At 35.3% G+C, this 18,158-nt stretch overlaps 2 protein-coding genes across 2 annotated transcripts in view; one reads left to right on the forward strand and one right to left on the reverse strand.

Moving 5' to 3' along the window:
• The first annotated feature begins 43 nt into the window (after positions 1 to 43).
• LOC113674297 (protein SYS1 homolog) lies at positions 44 to 4,082 on the forward strand. Its single transcript, XM_027190778.2, has 4 exons — positions 44 to 233; positions 317 to 384; positions 1,228 to 1,267; positions 1,671 to 4,082. The coding sequence occupies exons 1-4, from the start codon at positions 72 to 74 to the stop codon at positions 1,869 to 1,871; spliced, it is 471 nt and encodes a 156-aa protein (XP_027046579.1). The 5' UTR covers positions 44 to 71; the 3' UTR covers positions 1,872 to 4,082.
• Positions 4,083 to 5,353: 1,271 nt separating this feature from the next.
• Positions 5,354 to 18,158, reverse strand: part of LOC113674298 (5'-nucleotidase) — a 13,209-nt gene continuing 404 nt past the window's right edge. The window contains exons 1-23 of the mRNA XM_027190779.2: positions 17,956 to 18,158; positions 17,194 to 17,280; positions 16,514 to 16,653; positions 15,847 to 15,972; positions 15,162 to 15,284; positions 14,815 to 15,022; positions 14,369 to 14,464; positions 13,741 to 13,853; positions 13,243 to 13,297; positions 12,944 to 13,014; positions 11,926 to 12,027; positions 11,357 to 11,434; positions 10,814 to 10,929; positions 10,327 to 10,417; positions 9,645 to 9,773; positions 9,014 to 9,400; positions 8,729 to 8,800; positions 8,543 to 8,638; positions 8,124 to 8,186; positions 7,681 to 7,755; positions 7,468 to 7,527; positions 7,189 to 7,246; positions 5,354 to 6,213 (exon numbers count right to left, since the gene is read on the reverse strand). The exon at positions 17,956 to 18,158 is cut by the window's right edge and continues 404 nt beyond it. Of these exons, the coding sequence (XP_027046580.2) occupies positions 6,191 to 6,213; positions 7,189 to 7,246; positions 7,468 to 7,527; positions 7,681 to 7,755; positions 8,124 to 8,186; positions 8,543 to 8,638; positions 8,729 to 8,800; positions 9,014 to 9,400; positions 9,645 to 9,773; positions 10,327 to 10,417; positions 10,814 to 10,929; positions 11,357 to 11,434; positions 11,926 to 12,027; positions 12,944 to 13,014; positions 13,243 to 13,297; positions 13,741 to 13,853; positions 14,369 to 14,464; positions 14,815 to 15,022; positions 15,162 to 15,284; positions 15,847 to 15,972; positions 16,514 to 16,653; positions 17,194 to 17,280; positions 17,956 to 18,158 (2,572 nt within the window). The 3' untranslated portion in view covers positions 5,354 to 6,190. The remainder of the gene's footprint in view (positions 6,214 to 7,188; positions 7,247 to 7,467; positions 7,528 to 7,680; positions 7,756 to 8,123; positions 8,187 to 8,542; positions 8,639 to 8,728; positions 8,801 to 9,013; positions 9,401 to 9,644; positions 9,774 to 10,326; positions 10,418 to 10,813; positions 10,930 to 11,356; positions 11,435 to 11,925; positions 12,028 to 12,943; positions 13,015 to 13,242; positions 13,298 to 13,740; positions 13,854 to 14,368; positions 14,465 to 14,814; positions 15,023 to 15,161; positions 15,285 to 15,846; positions 15,973 to 16,513; positions 16,654 to 17,193; positions 17,281 to 17,955) is intronic.

Below are 18,158 nucleotides of genomic sequence, written 5' to 3' on the forward strand. Positions count from 1 at the left end.
GAAGGGGAAAATTATGCCGCTCATTACAGAAATGACGTCACGACACGTCAAGTATTTCCAACTCACTGAACATGGCCGCTGGATTTAGGAGTTATGTTTGGGATCCGTGCCTTATTATTTCGCAAATTGTCGCCGTTCAATGCGTGTATTACTTATTCTTAGCTTTCTGGGTTGTGTTCGTTGACTTTTCGACGGGAAATTCGCGGTCGCTAGACCAATTTTTTAGTGAAGAGGTAAATACCATCTTTTATCCCTCTTCATCCTTAGATGTCCTTCAGCAGCATATTTTTAATCAAAAATACTTCTTTTCCCACAGGATATTCAATTTACTTCTTCTAGGGGAAAGATAACGATGGTGGCTTTTTGCCTGAACACGCTTACTGGGTCAGTAAACAATTCTACGGTAACCGACCGTAGACTTTCTTTTCCGTCTATTTCTAATGAACATAGTACACTTTTGTAGTCGAATAAATTTTGATTTATTTATTAATTAAGGCGCAATCAAAATGACAGCCAGTGTCAATTGTTTGTTGAAGCCTTGAATAATGAGTTATTGCCCGCAATTCATAAAATGTCTTGAGTGGAAACACGTTTGTCGAGGTATTTTATTAACTAATTTCCTGATTGCGTCTGCACTTTCGCTCATGCCCGGCAGCTGGGCAACCACCTAAGTAGACGAAATCCCCCCTCAGTCAGAGATTTTCACTGAATTTCCTCTGAAAATTTGTTTCGAAATTCTTTAAATATCAAATGTTGGTTTAGGAATGTAAAGTGATTCCAAAACTTTTGATGTTTTTACAATGTATGAATTTTCCGAGGTTTCTGACCCCTTGGGCGTTTAGTCTATTTGAGATGTAAGTTGCTCGTCGGAGTGTGTCATTGTAAGGGTGCAAACCCACAGTTGAGCCCTGGTTACTCAAATTGCCAAGGGAATTGAGGGTTTGAGTCATACGGGTTCAACTTTAATTTGGAATTTATTTTTTAGTAATCCTTAACTTGTATAGCTTATCTGTCGTTTTGTACCCATGGATTTTTTGTACAAACCCAACTGAGTTCCAAACATCTGTGGGTGTGAAATAACTGGGTACCCTGGTAAATGCTGGGTTAATCGTAACGGTTATTTTCCTTTGTTTGGGTATGACTATGTATCATAATGGGTTTGGAAACAAGGGAAAATAACATTTGAATCAACGACAAATCTCAACCACCAAGTGTATTTTTACATAGGGCTGGTGGATTGTGGGTGATAGTTAGGAGAGCAAAGCAAGTAAGTGAATTTTTATCTTCAAATTTAAATACCAGTATTTCAAGAACTCAGAGACAATATGTAATTTGTATAATATGCATTGTATTTCAAATTTTAATGCCATAAACTTTTAAAAAAAAAAAAATTACAAGGAAGAAATATTAGGAGTTTCTGATAAAGCCCTGCCCCAGGGTTTTTAAAAGAAGCAGGTTCCTTGCAGTTATTTGCTACATGTAAAATTTGTCCTGCCTCAAGGCAGGAGAATGGCACTTTTGAAGATTGGTAAGGCTGGACAAAATTTGGTAGGACAAAAAAGATCACTGGGCACACTTATCTCATGGAACTGATTGTGGTGTTTTTCCCCCAGGCCCAATTACAGCTCTGTAAGCCAAGCTGATAGAACTTGATCTTTTCCTGTCTCTAGTGTCTGGATTTTGCTGCCACTGCACATCTTATACACTTGGTCAACTGCTGTATTTATGATGGTTTTCCATCATCAGGTAGCTGGTGGATGTTGAACTTAACATGTATGGCATTGATGGCTGTGATAGGTGAATTTGTTTGTATGAGAACTGAGCTCAAGGCTATTCCAGTTACTGTTTCGTCAGTCAAGTCTTCAGTTTGACATCTAACCAGGTGTAGTTGAATTTGTTGGTGGGAACTGGTCAACCAAACTGATACGCTCCTTGCAAAGTGAAAGCTTGGACAGTCCATTTCAAGTGGTTGTGCTGGGGTACTTGAAGGATGTTAAACTCCATTGTAATCTGAAGTACACATCCTTCCATGGTAGAGAATAATGGGGATACAGACCTGGTCTCAGTTGTTTTGAAGATTGGATAACGCTATCCACTGGATAAAACTCTATCTGGTGAATAATGTTATACATTTTGCTTTCCCTTTTCCACTGGATAGCGATTTATCCATTGGATAGCAATTTTGGCCCATAATACAACTGAGCCCTGAAGGCTACACATATTTAACTTCTTGCAATGTGTTTCCCAAAAGAATATCTGTAACACAGAAAACTTATGTACCTGCAAGGGACATTTCAAATGATGAAAAAGACAACAGTTGATTGTAGAATCTGAAAATACACATATATGTATACAAAGAAATATCTGTGTACCTTGTTGTTCAAAGAGAGGATAACACTATGCACTGGATAAATCTCTGTCTGGTTGAAAGGGCAGTATGTTTTGCTAACACTTATCTTCTGGATAGCTTTATCTGCTCTTTGATCAACTGAGCCTTGTTCAACATATCTCATGGTTATGGTTGATTGGCACCACTTGATGGTCACATTTGCTGGTATGTTGCATATGATACTCTGCACACTTAGACATAAACCTACTTCCATTCAAGATTCAAGTGTGTTTTCAACAACAGTTAAAAGCAAAGCCTATCATACTTAATATTGATGGGTAGTAGCTTTTATATATTTTTAGATATACCTTAATATCTACATTCTTATTGTATTTCATTCCTAATGCACTACGATTTATAAGGGATCATTAATTTATTTATTTACTTTGTGCTTCATCAGTAATGGTCATGCATTTTATACAGGAGCCTCCAGCTCCAATGTAGGGCCAACCTTATCCAACATCATGACACTAGTGAACTGATTGACTGAAGCAACTGGGAACTTTAAGATACAGAAATGATATTGTGGTACAATTTTTCACTTTATTACCTTAATGTTACTGTATGATTAACTATTTTGAGTAACATTGTATTTATGGTGTGCAGAAAAACTCGCTGGGTGAATGGTACACATTGGACAGTTTGGATATGAGCTAGAGAGCTGGGGTTGTGCTCTTGAAGTCAAGGCTTCAAGGCAAACTTCACAAGAGAAATATTGCGAAAGACAGACTTGTCTACCTCAAAAGTTTGTTTGAACACATTTCCATGTAGCCAACAGTGTAACAAAAGAAACTGTAAGGTTGGGCTAAGATTTTAATACTTGGGTGTTTCTTTGCAAAATATTCTATTAGGAAATCGAGGTTTACTCGAAAAAACATACTGTAAATAACATTGGATACATTTTGTGTGTTGACCAAAGCATTTTATTATTTTAATGTACAACATTTTATATCTTTCATCCATGTGGAAGAACTACAGCAGCAATTTATTCAAAATTGTGATTTTCAGAAGACACTCTTAAGAAAGCACACTTTAGAAACCAATACAATTTTATTTCCACCTTTGAAAAGGATATGATTATGAAAATTGAATAAAATCAAACTTAAATTATCTGAACCTCAATTATAAGGAATTTTTACTTATCCCGACTCACTTCTGAAGATTTAATTGTCACATTCAATAATACCGTAATAATAAGTTAATACCTTTTTCCCATCAAACTAAGTGGTCATACTGAAACAGTGTAACATCTAACCCATTGATGCAACTTCAAAGAATGATAGAATTAGCTGCATGCACATGCTGTAGGAGCTTGAAACAAACGGATTTAGGTCAGCATTGCAAAAAATTGCTGTAAAATGCTTACATATACTAAATTCTTTGTCAGATTTTGGCAGTGATGCACAAGGATTTGAGAATGTCCTTTCATTCTTGTGTAATGTTAATTAGATGTTATGCATTCAGTTTCAGTTTTGGCTCATTAATATTTGAATATATTTTTTTATTTTATCTGGAATCTCTCAAACTGAAATGAAATGGCACAAAATTAATTGTCCAGCTTATTTGATAAAATTCAACAAAGTACTTTATGCTGAAATTTTTGATGTTAAATAATATTATTGGAGAGAAGATTGTCTCAAGAAAGTGAAAGAAATGTATACCAATTTACAAAATAAATATTGTGAAGTTTTAATTTTGTTAGAGTGATAATTTAACCCTTAAACTCCAAGATCAAATTTGTTATTCTCCTACTGTTAACCATACAATTCTTTTGTTAGTTCAGAGAATTTAGCATTGGATCAACTAATTATCCCCAAATTGATATTTTTCTTTGTTCTTATCACTTATCTGATTGATATCATATCAATTTTGTAAGGAGAAATTCTGTCTTGATCACTCATGGGAGTTAAAGGGTTAAACCCTAAAGCCAGAATCCTTATTCTCCATACGCCTCTCTATATTACCTTTGGTATTGACAGGGACAATTTGTTGAACTATCAAAGCATCTTAGGTTAGCAATCATTTTCTTTATTCTCTAGTTCTTAATGAACGATTCACCAATAATACTGTAGGGAGAAATTAGATGCTGGTTACTTAGGGTTTAAAGGGTTTTAGCAATTTCTGCAATACAGTTTAAGCACTACCTCACACTGTCACAATGTTTGACACTTGCAAATTGGAAGATCTTTAATTAAAAAATTTAGGTGCAATAAAGTAAAATGAATCACAACTATTGTACCTCTCTCCCCTTCCTCCTCCTCCTCATCCCCCCCCCACCCCTCCCAAAAAAATTTCCATGTTTTATGAAGATACACCATAGAGCTTATACAACAGCTTGTTCTTGTTACCTGTTTGTAGGAAAACAAATTAATTTGTAATTTAAATAAAGTCAAAGTCACATCAGTGTGATAAAAAGTTAGTTCTTTCTCTTCAGGCAGTTCAATTTTGTACAATGCACTTTCCCTTCTCTTTAATCTTCTACAATGCACTTCTTTGATTTGGTTTGAAACCAAACTCCATGGTACAGTTCATTTTTTTCTTTGTGAATTAGTTAAACAACTATTCTTTAAACCAATTTAAAATGAAGTGCATTAGAGCTAGAAGGCAAATTATTAGACTGATTTTGTGACTTCATGTGAGATATTGTTGATTAAGTGGATGGGCTGGAGAGATAAATATTTGGCTTGAACTAGTAGCTAATTGATTAAACCCAGCAAGGTACATGTGACATGATCAAAAGCCAAAAATGCTCCTGTCAGGCCTAACTTCGCTTGATCAATCAGCATTTTACTATGTGTTAGCAGTGACTTTCGCCCCTTCTATTTCTTCCTTTGACTAGCATCTTGCAGGACCTTTTCAGGCCCTGCTCACACCACATACTGTTCTTGCACTGGGATTTGTGTCCAATAGTATTCAGTACAAGCACTCTGTCATATATAATATTGTATAATTCACATCACTATGTCCTTCACGGTATTACTTTATTGAAACCATTTATTAAGAAAACTTTCATAATTTCAACTGTTTACAGCCCTTAATAACATTCCTTCATGTCAAAAAATAGTACTCATTTAATAAATAACTTCTTCAAGACTCCCTTCAAACAAATAGTAAAAATCTTACAATCAAATAATGGATAATCTTTGTCCTAAATACAACTACTATAAATACAAATTTCCATTATTTTACATCAAAAATATTTGTAAGTAAGCATCCACACCTTTCCCAATACTAAGGTGCATAATTGTTTTAGTATATGCCACAAAACCAAAAAGATAAGTTTACTTCTGTCAATATACCAAAATATGGTCGGAGATTTAACTCTAGATGTGCAATTCTGTATATTTTGCTGCTTAGTGGTGAATAGTACTTGCTAATCACTTCCTAACTAGCCAATCAGCACATGCAAAAAGCACTATTTACCTGTGTTGTATATACTAATTAACAATATTTTCACCTTGCTAGTTGAAATAATTTATTAGTACACCAGCACCCTCAAAATACTTTCCTGATCACTGGAAAGATAATGACAGAGAGCTAAGAAAGCTAATTAAGGTAAAAAAAAAAAAAAAAAAGAGAAGGAAAACATTAACCTAGGATACCACTTCACTACAACTTAAAGGCAAATCCTTTCTGTTTATATTTTCCTACGAAGAATGTTAAAGAAGTAGCCCTAAACTTTTAATTTATCTCAATACAAATTTTGATTAGCTGTGCATCTCAGAGAATCTTGAGTGATTTTTCATAAATTTTCACAAGTAATCTACACAAATGTCAAAATACATATTTAATAATTTGTATCTAAACAGTAGGAGTTTCACCATCTGCAAGAAAAAAAAAGGAATACAAGAACACTGCATATCATCTCAGTACTATCTGGACAAAAACCACCTATAAAAAATGCATTGTGTTATAGCATATAGATCGTAAGACCTGTGGAAAGGGTAGACCAAAATATGCAGGATAAGAGTGATCACAGGATGAGAAGATGCACAAGATGAGAACACACACAGGATCAGACCTGCTTGTTGAGAAGACCTGCAGGATAAAGAACACCCATTGAATGAGAAGACCCAAGAGATTATTAGAGGACCCACAGAATGAGAAAACCTGCACAATGAGGATACTTGCTGGATTAGAAGACTCACAGAATGAGAAGACGCCTAGGATGAAAAGACCCAAGGAATGAAAAGACCCACTGGCTGAGAAGACCTGAGGAATAAAAAGACCTACTGGATGAGAAGACCTACCAGATGAGAAGACCTACCAGATGAGAAGATATGCTGGATGAGAAGAACTACTGGATAAGAAGACATGTGAGATGAGAAAACATGTGGGATAAAGATACCCATGGAATGAGAAGACCCACTGGATGAGAAGAACTGCAGGATAGGAAGACCTGCTAGATGAGAAGACCTGCTGAACAAGAAGACCCATGGAACAAGAAGACCTACAAGGTGAGAGGACCCATGGAATGAAAAGATGCACTGGCTGAGAAGACACACAAGATGAGAAGACCAAAAGGGTAAAGTGACCTGCAGGATGAGAAGACCATAAGTTGGAAAAGGGACATCTGTGGGTTTCCTAGGAGTTGTTTTCCAGTCTCCTTATCATGCACTAGTGATGACATAAGATATACTTTCATCTGGAGAGATAAAATGTCTATAAAAAAGAGTGTTTTTATGATATCATATTCTTAGTATGCAATGTTGGAACAACAAAAAATGCTGAGTGTAACTTTTTAATAAGCATTCCTCCTTAAAAAACAATCATATAATCAAAATAAGTTTATTACATACCTGAGTTTTTTATAGTTTTATCAGCACCTTGATCAATGAGGAATGTTCTCATTTTAACCTTTTAAAATGAAGCAATATACCAGCACATTTCATCAGATTCTGCTTAACTGATTTTCTGCTCCATAATTAATACAAATCTAACTTTTCATCATAATTTAAATACAAAACAAGCATCCAACCAATCAGGTCACAGTTTCCATAACTTATGTTATTTTCTATTATAGAATGTAGCATTACTTCATTGGCTGTCAATCTTTTGCTTCCCTCTTGGCATCTCACCTGTTCATGTTCGCAAGCAATATGTAATGCTGTATTCCCAATTAGGTCTTGCTTGTTGATCTGGATGAAGATAAGGGTATCAAACTCAATTTCATGTAAATTAAAAAAAAAAAGAATAATTCTCAATTTACAAAGGGCTCAACTGAAGATGAACAACCTACTCAGGAAAAATTGTCTGTTATCAACAGTTCCAGCAAGTTTCACTTGATTTACCTCTGCTCCATGCTCTAAAAGAACTCTGGCAGCATCAATTGATCCATATTCTGCTGCACCATGGAGAGGGACCCCCTAAATAGACAAGACAAATCACTGGAATTTCTTCTTAAAACTACCCTGTTGAAAATATAGGAAACAATTGGTTTGTGTGTCAGCTGTGTGTTCATTGAGAACTGAAGTACAGTTGACTCTCGCCTGGCTTGTCCATTGTGGACAAGAACCAGCCCCCCAACAAGACACATAAAGAAATGACTGAAATAAACTCCCATTATTATGGACTCCTTCACTGAAAATTACCAATATTCTCCATCTTTCCTTTATAAAGATTTATTACTAAATAAAAAATACCTAATCATCCAAACTGATGACCTGGCATGACATGCATTTGATAAAATTGTTTCAGGACTAAGTAATCTACTAAAAATGCTTAATGAAAAAACCTGTAATATTTCATCTTTGACATTTGGATCCATTTTTCCATGAGTCAGCAAGTACTGGATCACCTTAAAAAAGTTTCATTTTCATCACCATTATCATTATCATTATCATTATCACTCTAACTGTCAATGTCAATGTCACTGTCATTATCATAATTATCATTATAATGATTAACTTAATCATTCAGTATCATTAATATTGTCTTTATCATTTTCATTGTCTTTGTCTCCACACTGGGTAGATGAAATGATAAAAGTCCTTGAATACAGCTTTTTGGAAGGTGACACAAGACCTTAGAAAATTACTTCTCCTGTATGTGCTCAGCATTGGTAATAAAGAGGGAAGCTTTAAGCTTGAAGACAGAATTGAAAAAGAGCAGATTATTTTCCCAGATATGCTGACACAACTCAATTTCAAATACCTTGACTGCATTTCTCTCTGCTCCAAGATGAAGAATAGTTTTGTTATCCTGACATCGAGTGAATCTAATGTTCTTCTCCTGGCGAAGATTTTCCACCTATAAATTAGATTAGAAACCTCAAGCACTTATCATCTTCTGCCAAAAAAATTAAACAAAAAAAATGCTACATTGGCTTATTCCAAGTACCACATCAATGTCATCTTCTTTTACTGCCTCCCACAAATCCCAGTACTCATCCTCTGTTGCCATATCTGGTCCCTGGAAAGATGTTATAACAAAATATGAAATTAATCACTTTCAACTGTAAGTCTTGGCAAATTGCATTTAAAAAATAATACAGTTTAATCTCAGTTGTCCTGTTGTACATTGTGAGGTGAGTTGTGAGGCGTTTTCCTCAAAGGGAAAGAGTGTTACCGTAAACAATCATAAATTGGTTGACAAAGCCCATGAGAAATCAGTGTAAAAACTTACCAAAGAATTATCTATCCTTTGCTCAGGTTTTTCAGTTTTAACATCAGCTGTCAAAAGCTGATTTTCATTGCCTGCTTCTTGTTGTTTTTCTACCTCTTTTTCTTGTTTATCAGCTGTGTTTTTAATGTTTCTGTTCATGATGTCCTCATTCTGATCATTTTTCAGTTTGCCCTCTAAATTGTCAAGTAAAGTAACTTCTTTTTCAACTGCTAAAATTTCATCTGAAGTGTCCTCAACATTATCCTTATTTTGTTTCTTGTGTGTTCCTAATTCAACTTGTGTGCTATTTTCCACTTCTGATCCATTTTGATCTGTCTTTTCCACTTCTGATCCATTTAGATGAGTCACTATTTGTTCTGAAGAATCACTTTTCTCTATGCATTCATTCTAATTCATGAAAAAAGAGGTTATTGAGAAATGAGATACAAGACTGCATGTGCTACTAAATCTATCAACATCAACTAAATCTATCAACAATCAGATTTTAGAATCCATTGACCAAATTTTGAAAGTAACAGTCCCTCTTAAAAGCCTCTGCCTGAGCTCATGAGTTTGACACGTACATATAACAAACACTCAAAGTACAATCTATGGCACAAAACAATAAAGAAGAGAAACCTCTCAAACATACCCCTTGTGAAGTATCTTGACTCTGTGTTTGTTTAACTTGCTCACTCAGAGGCACAGTCTCATTTCCTGGAAAGAAAGTCCTATTCACTTCCTTATCTGCTTCTGTGACCACTGTAATTCTTCCTTCCACCTAACAATGAGTGCATTGAAATTTAATTGTATTATCTTGTTAGAGGTGCCTCAACAGCTTTCACATATTCAATCATGCCTAGGTCATTGATTTGTATTCTTAAGGCCCAGTCAAACACACTCAACATTTCAAAGCAACATCTTGTAACATTGTTGCATGCAATGTGTTGCATAAGTTTGGCAACCCTGTAGCAACATGTTGCAACATTTTTGGATGTTGCAAGATGTTGCATGCATTTGGCCAACTCCCTCACAACATGATCAAACAATGTTGCAAGATATTTCAAAGAAATGTTGCATGTGTTTTGCTGGGTGTTTAGGGATGACTCTTCACTCTTGATGAGCCTCTTTCCACCCATGAGTAAAAGAAAACAATTAAGGAGATCTGATGAAATGCATGTGGGTAACCTGCATTGGACTGGCTTTCCATCCAGAGGAAGTTACAATATTTATAGTTTCTTAATGCTAGGGAAAGCCGGATAAACTATACTCAGGTGTATGTGGCCTTCTTGGCTTGTATGATGACTTTACTAGTAAGCTACTACAACACCAACCTTTGGTGAAATGCTGATATGCTCTTTTTCCAAACTAAGAAGTGATGATTTTTTATTTCCATCATCAATTACGTCAGATGATCTACATCGCCTGTCAAAAGATTTTTAAAAGATGTTTTAACTTATATTTATAATTATTCAACAAAACATAAAAAGTACACAAAAGCTTATAACAGTTGGTGCATGTATGCACAAGACTTATTCTTACTTGGGTAAGTTATTTCTTATAGTAATACTAAGACCTTTCAGAAGGAAGCCCAAATCTGAGCCAATCCACAGATTCCAAGAGACTTTGACTCAGTAAGAAACTTTAGGTGGCCATTGCCTTACAGGCTTGTCAAAATAGGTGCAACACAACTCATAAAAATATTCAACAATACTACATGCCAAAACTTCTAAAGCTGTCACTATTTTCTTCACCTGACCAAGGGTTCTTGACATGCAACCTCTCTTTAATATGAACAGAAATGTGTTGATAAGTACTCACATAGCTAGACTTTGTCTGTGGGAGGATTTTGATTTTGTAGCACCTCTAACAATGTTGATTGAGTGAAAATGGTTCCTGACAATTGTGTTTAAAATTGAACCATCCTCTTCATCAACCTAGATGGAAATAATGAAGGTTACAAAAAAAAAATCCAAAAGAGAATGAGAAGTAAGAGGGATAAGAACTCTGGTCCTGATAAGACACCAAATTCTAAAGACCAACCAAGAAAGAAATGTATGACACTGGTCCAGAGAATCAAATTTTTTGATCTTGTGTGTGAAAGTGTTAAATCATGTCCATTTGGCCACCACCTCAGATAGTTTATCCCCAACAAAATGTTTTAAAAAATCATATATTCTGGTGGCATTAAAGGATAAATGATTATGATATTAGGCTACAAACAGGTTTTAAATTAACTTCCCTTTCCCTGTAACGCCAACGACAAGCTTACAACACTTGCAACTTAAAGTTATCATAGAGTAACAACCCTGTGTTCAAATTTTTCCCTCAATATAACTGTTTGGTATCTCAAATTTAACTCACCAGAACTTTGCCCTTGGTAAATACTTGATAACCATCTTTGCCCTTTGCAAGATATGACTTTGTAGATACTTTGTATCTCTATAAGGATTTAAAATAACCCATTCTTTTATTTTGTCATTCAGCAAGAATGCAATATGAACTTTTGGAAGAGTAAGGAAGAGCAAGGAAGAGCAAGGAAGAGCAAAAGAAAAGTTGATGTTAGCATGTTATGCAGAACTCTGGGAGCAAAGTGCAACACATTCCCAGACTTCTGCATGGTTCAATAACCAAAATCATTTATTTCTATAACAGATTTTTTTTGGACTAATGATAGACTCTGCTGAAAAGGAGGCTCTGCTCTTAGTCTATCACAGTGATAACAATGTGGATAATGCAATAATACTAGAGTTACCAACCAAACAAGCCACATGTCCACAAGTCACACTGAAGACCAATCTCTATGTCACATTCAAAATTTCAGCAACATTTATAAATGAAATATGAACTCAGAACTCCTCATACATATCTGAAGTTTTGAAGACCACAGTAACCTAAAATCAGTTTACAAAGGAGGTTTAAGGTTTACAAACCTTATCTTTGACAAGTGGCTCATTGTTGATGCTCACAGAGTCCTCCAATATTCTGCATCCAGGATCTTTGTCAGGATTGAAGGAAAATTTTATTCCTGCCACCTTACAACATAAAAAAATAAAATAATTAAGCGCATCAGTTAGCCCTATAACTATAGCAATTCTAAAATTACTAAAATAGTGTTAAAATAAATTCAGTCCATACGACTATATTTGGAAATACAGATGAATCAGGTACTGCTAAGCACCCAATTTACATCTTAGCTGCATAGGTTCCAAATTACTTTTTCAAGGCTATACCCAATGTAATAACTTGAAATCCTTACAATTTATCAGCAAGGAAAATTTCACCAATTAATGAGAGCACTTTCAAATTGTGTGTTGAAAAACCAAAATCAAAGTAATCACAATTACTAATCAGAACGAAGGTTATCATCAAAGTAAAAACAGGCAACCAGCTTGAAGCACAGGAAAATGTGAGCAACCAAGCTGGTAATTGGCCATTTTACAGTACTTAGTTGTGTACTTAGTTGCCAAGCCTTTGATTTGGAGTGAGGCTGAAGGTGACCATGTTGTGATAGAGACCAATATCTAGTTGGCATGATAACAAAGTAATTTACATTTGAAAAGCAGCAACATTTGCATCATAACAAGGTCAACCTTAGCCTCACTTCTGTTCAAAGGCTTGGCAGACAAACAGGCAATTGTAAAATGGACAGTTGATTAGTTTTACATTTGATTGGTTGAGATGGTGTTGCAAGTTTTCTAGACCAATAAATGAGCAAAGCAAAGTAATCCACAATCACTTTTGCATTCAAACAAAATTGATACTTTTTTCATGCAACATTTTGTACATTATTGTAAAAATTATTATTTGGCCTTACTGACAAAATCTATAAATGTATCAAAAATTTAGATTCAGTTTTCAACACCCCTTTCAAAATCAAGAGTGGAAACTATGATCTAAATTATATTGCTTCTGAAATTTTGTATTAAACTTAAAATATATTTTACCAACCTGAGGAAATCTTCCTTCAAGTTTAGGCCACTGGCTGACTCCATTTTCAAGTGCCTCTAAAATCTGATCACCTAAAACAAAGGCTCTTTTATAAATCCATATTTGCATGTAACTGTCTCACTAACACAAATGCATGATATCAAATGAAAGCAACAGATTTTGATCAAATATAACTTCAGCTCAGCTAATGTCAAAACACCAGTTTGTCTCTGCCAACATCATTCACAAGACTACCATCATCAGAAAATCACCCAATATTATAAAAAAATCACAATTTTACTTTTGTAGAGCTGACATACCTGTCAATTCCAACACCACCAACACATCAGGCATAGGAAGGATGGCTGAGAGGTCCTGGAAAATACATGGTATACAGTGTTTATTAACCCTTTAACTCCCACTAAGGTGATTAACATGTCACTTCTCCCAATACTATGCATACATTATCAAGCAAACAGTAATAGGAAAACTCAAACTTATCAGTTAGGAGTTTTTCTCTTGATCTAACACCAAATTCTCAGAACTGATTTACAAGGAAATGTGTAACAGCAAGAAGGGAGAATTAGTAATCAGATTTTGGGAGTTTAAGGGTTAGGAATGAATAACAAAAGAATGGTGTTAAGGAAAAGGTAAATTGACACCCTATACAAGTCAGTTGTCATTGTTGAATGGTCACCACAAAAGCTAGCCTAATTGCACTTGGTTGGCTTTTTCCAGAACAAACATTGCTTTCACTATCTCCATATGTTACATAGTAAAACAAGATTTTTCATCCTTGAAAATATTAACATTTGCACCTTCATTTTGAACTTTCCAGGGGGATGAATGCAATCTGATCGGAAGGTGCCAGAGTTAAGAATAACACAGTCCACTTCAGTAACATTTTGTATGATATCTGTTATAAAATTTCCTATGGTGCAGCAGAAAGCAAAAAGAAAGAGACATTGTCATTAGTCATTCTAAGAAGTTTAATTTGTTGTTTTTTTTAATTTACAGAAGGTAATCTATTGTAGGTATTGCCTTGGAGAATAGTTCATGGATTGTAAGTTAAGTACTAGTGTTGTGAGTGAAATTATACAATTGATCAAAAATATTATTTATTACACTACATTCTATATAATAATCTACACCATACTTTTAAATTTATATCAAAAGCAAGGAGCTATAATTGGATCTAAAACAAGTTTCTGTGTCACAAACATTTTTACATAATGATTTGCCATGTTGATTTTAATTTGAAAATATAAAATTTGGAAACAAAAGTATCCCTCGCATAAATGCCAAAAATCACCTCATTTAAATGAGTTAATACAGAATCTAACGGTAAGTGAGTTCTGTAGCTGTGTAGGAAGTTAAAAGTGAGTGTTTGAAGGTGGAATAAGCATGTAGTTTCACCAAAAAGTAAGGCATTAACAGGCAACTCACCCAGGTTGGTCTCCTTTGTTCTCATGCTGGAAAACCTTCCATCAAGCTCTACTTGCACTTCACCAATCACTTCTTCCATCAAGTTGTTCATCTCACCTTGTTAGATAAAATAATTTCAGCACAGCATCAAATTAAGGGCAAACAAGTCTCAGGTCTCATGTCTCTTTTCAGTTAGGCTAAGAATATTGGTAAGATTATTGACAGCACCAGTTTGAACTTCAGAATACACACAATGAATCCATTCAAATGTACTGTGATGCACTGACTAGTATTGAAATTGAATGCAGAAACCAACTTCTCAGAAGACACCAGAGCAACATAAACTCTCGAGGTTAATGCCTGGTCTTCTGAGACACCTCTCAGGAACACTGATGGTTTTAAATCACTGAAATACTAAAATCTAGATGGTTTGAACATTTCTAAGAATAAAAATGTAATTAGCTTACCAACATATTTATCAACTGTGGATTTCACTTCAGTGTCTTCTGGTATATCACTTGTGACTTCCACTCTTTCAACATCTATTGAAAAAGAGTTGTTGCCACTGCTACTGCTGTTGTTGCATTTGTTGTGGTTGTTATCAAAAAAGGTGACAGTAATAATACTAAATTCTCTGAAGTCTGTTCCACTCTTAATGACATTAACACCATTAATCTAGGAGGTACAAAAAAAACCCATATGTAGTCATTTCCAGTAGTCGATGTACTTAACTCTTGTAAAGCCTGAAAGTGGACCCTTAATTTGTCAATAAGTACATAATAAACTCAAATACAAAAGGAAAGAGATGTTAAACCTTCTCGGTGAAGTAATCATGATCATGACCACCCAAAATTAGATCTATGCCAGTTGCTTGCTCTGCCAGACGACGATCATTTGGTCCTCGCATGTGAGTCAAGGCTACCACAAACTCTGCTCCCTATATAGGGAAAGAAATATTTCTTGTCAGTTAGAAATTTTATTCCAAAGTGACATTTATTTAGGAATATTTACCAACAATAAAAAAGTGATGATAATTGGAGATAATATTTCACAGAGAAAAACACAGTCTATCATCCCTTCACTCCCAGGAGTGACTATGACAGAATTCCTCCTTATAATATTTTCATAGTATCAAGCATGCCGACAGGTAATGAGGAAAAAAGGAAAATACCAAGCAAGAGATTATTAGTTAATCCAATACCAAATTCTCCAGACATACATCATAAGAATTGTATACTTAGAAGTAAGGAGAATTATTAATAAGATCTTAGGAGTGAAGGGTTAAAGCCTGTCAGATCTTCTTCAGTATTCTTCTTAATCATCATTAGCAACATTCCAATGGTAGACCCCACAATCAACAACATCGTCACAACAACCATGAGATATAAGGAAACTAACCCTTTTTCTTGAAACTAAGATGGTCTTCAACTCTACATTCTGAGGATTTCAAAGGCAAGGAAGTCTCTCTGGTCACAAGAATTTTTAAAGAAAATACTCACCTCTTCTCTAAGTTCTTTTGCCAACTTTGTACCCACTGTTACAAAATCAAAGTATGTGACCTCTTCCCTGTCAACTGTTGCCAGGGTAACAAGCCACTCTTCTTCCACTAAGCCAATAAAACCAATCTAAACCAAACAAGAGTTGTAATTTAAGCACATTTTGACTGAGTTTTGCTAAACCAAAACATTAATGGGTTAATCACAACAGCCAATCAGAACAAAGCTAGGAAAATAATTACTCAAGGAGGGCTTTGAACCTATATTGAAAAAAGTAAACTGCCCAAACTATAGAAAAATGTGGGGAACAAAGGTGCAACTGGTTTTAGTATAATAATTACATCTGACTGGTTGAAAACAGAGATGAATTCCAGAGCATAGTTGAGCAAAATAGACCTGAATGTAAAGAAATTTGGTAAAAATGTATACTAGCCACCAAGAAGGGTTTGTAAAAAGAATAATGGTTAACTCACAAAATGGCAGCCTTAGAAACTCCTTGCAGTTGCCAATTTCATTATCAACTCAGTTGATAAAACCAAATTATCCAGTTGTACCACCTTACTGATGCAGCACCATTGTATCTTAAAAAAATTACCCCCTCTCATCAAAAAGAAACTAACTCAGGATCATATCATCAAACAGTGAAATAAACCAAAGAAGCTTCACCAACCTTTCTTTCTCCCCACTCTGTAATATACTTGATTTCACCACCAGCCAGCTGTTTTCCAGTCACATTGTCAATCACATTGCTAAGAAGCCATGGACAATTGGTAGCAGCACTAAACTCCATCAACTCATCTACACCAAAATCTGAAAAAAAAATTGACAAATTCATCCAAGTAATGTTGCATAAAAGAGCTGCAGCCAATAAACCTTAGTCACCAACTACAAATGCTGCCAGGAAGACTTATATTTCTTTTAAAGCTTGACTACTTGACTTGTCAATCAGAGGATAAATTCTCTTGTAGAAAAAAAAAAAAAAAACGGGAACTCAAGGAATGATATCTTGACCCAGAAAAAATTTTGACTAGAAAAAGCATGGCAAATAAGAAAATCAACCAATGCAGTCCACAAATGGTACACTGATATTGTGTCTTCATTACATGTAAGTAATGAGTTCTAGTACAATGGCTGAACATAACTTTAGATTCAGATGCTCCCTGTAAAATTAAAAGCATCTGCATGGAGAGCAGCACATGGTCCCTGCAAGGACTGTGTCTACAAAGTGGGCCTATCCTCCCTTTAAACTGCATTTACTGCATACAAATTACACATGAAAATACTACAATCCCTCTAGCAGGTTAAGTAAGTAATATTAAAGTTAATACTACAATCCCACATAACACTTACCAAAGTCATGATTTCCAAATACAGCAACATGGACATTTAATGCATTTAGAATTGGGATCATCTGTTTGCCACCAGTCACACTGCTCACTGATAATTGTGAGGAAAAAAGATAAAATTGACCCCTGAATTCTCTCAATAAACTAAGAAGGGTTAGAGAGGCATTAATTTTTACATTTGTCTCTCCTATGAGGGCAGTCTAGTGATCGTTAAAATAACCCACATCATTATGAGTTCCAGAAGTAGCTATCCCCATTACTTTTAGAATTACATAGCCAACAGAACTTCGCCCCCCACTCCTCCCCCCCCAACCACCAAGATAAGTCACAACACAGCAATAATATGTCACAACACAGCAACACAGGTCTTCACCACAACAGAGGGTCCCAGATGGCAATCCCCAAATTTCCCTGTTCAATCCCTTTACCTATACAAGGTATTATATTATATACAGAGTGTACTTGCAATACGACAGGGGAGCAATTTCCTTCATCTGTCTGGTAATGGGCCTCCTTAGCTCGTATGTTTCATTTACCCATTTCAGGTCTTCTGGAGATTCCCTGCTCTACCTTTTGTAAATTATGCGTAAATATGCACGTGAATAAGAGGAAACTTGAAAGAAACAGTTCTCTAAAGTATCATCACATGATCTGAAATGGGGTAAACAAAACATGCAAGCTAAAAGGGTCTGTTGAGCCATTACTTGTGAACTGCTGCCCTGCTTGAAGTTATTGTACGGCGACGCTAAATTACGAGCATACTCACTCGTTGAAGGATTTAAACAGTCCCCACTGAAAGCAATTAATGGGTTCAAATGTTTAAAACTTGCTACTTTGGTAGCAAACCTAGCCGCACCGCCAACCGGCTCCCTGTCCCGTGGCTCGATGTTGTAGACATCATTGAAGTGCAAAATTGTCATCTGAAATGCCTTGGTTGTAGTTTTTGTCCCATCAAAGCCGTGTCGCTGC

Source organism: Pocillopora damicornis, chromosome 3, assembly GCF_964200805.1.
Source record: "Pocillopora damicornis chromosome 3, jaPocDami1.2, whole genome shotgun sequence".
NCBI classification, from domain to species: domain Eukaryota; kingdom Metazoa; phylum Cnidaria; class Anthozoa; order Scleractinia; family Pocilloporidae; genus Pocillopora; species Pocillopora damicornis.

Coding starts and splice junctions, on each gene's coding strand:
- LOC113674297 (XM_027190778.2), top strand. CDS start 72: ATGGCCGCTGGATTTAGGAGTTATGTTTGGGATCCGTGCCTTATTATT. Junction 385..1,227: donor TGCCTGAACACGCTTACTGG/GTCAGTAAACAA, acceptor ATTTTTACATAG/GGCTGGTGGATTGTGGGTGA. Junction 1,268..1,670: donor TAGTTAGGAGAGCAAAGCAA/GTAAGTGAATTT, acceptor TCCTGTCTCTAG/TGTCTGGATTTTGCTGCCAC.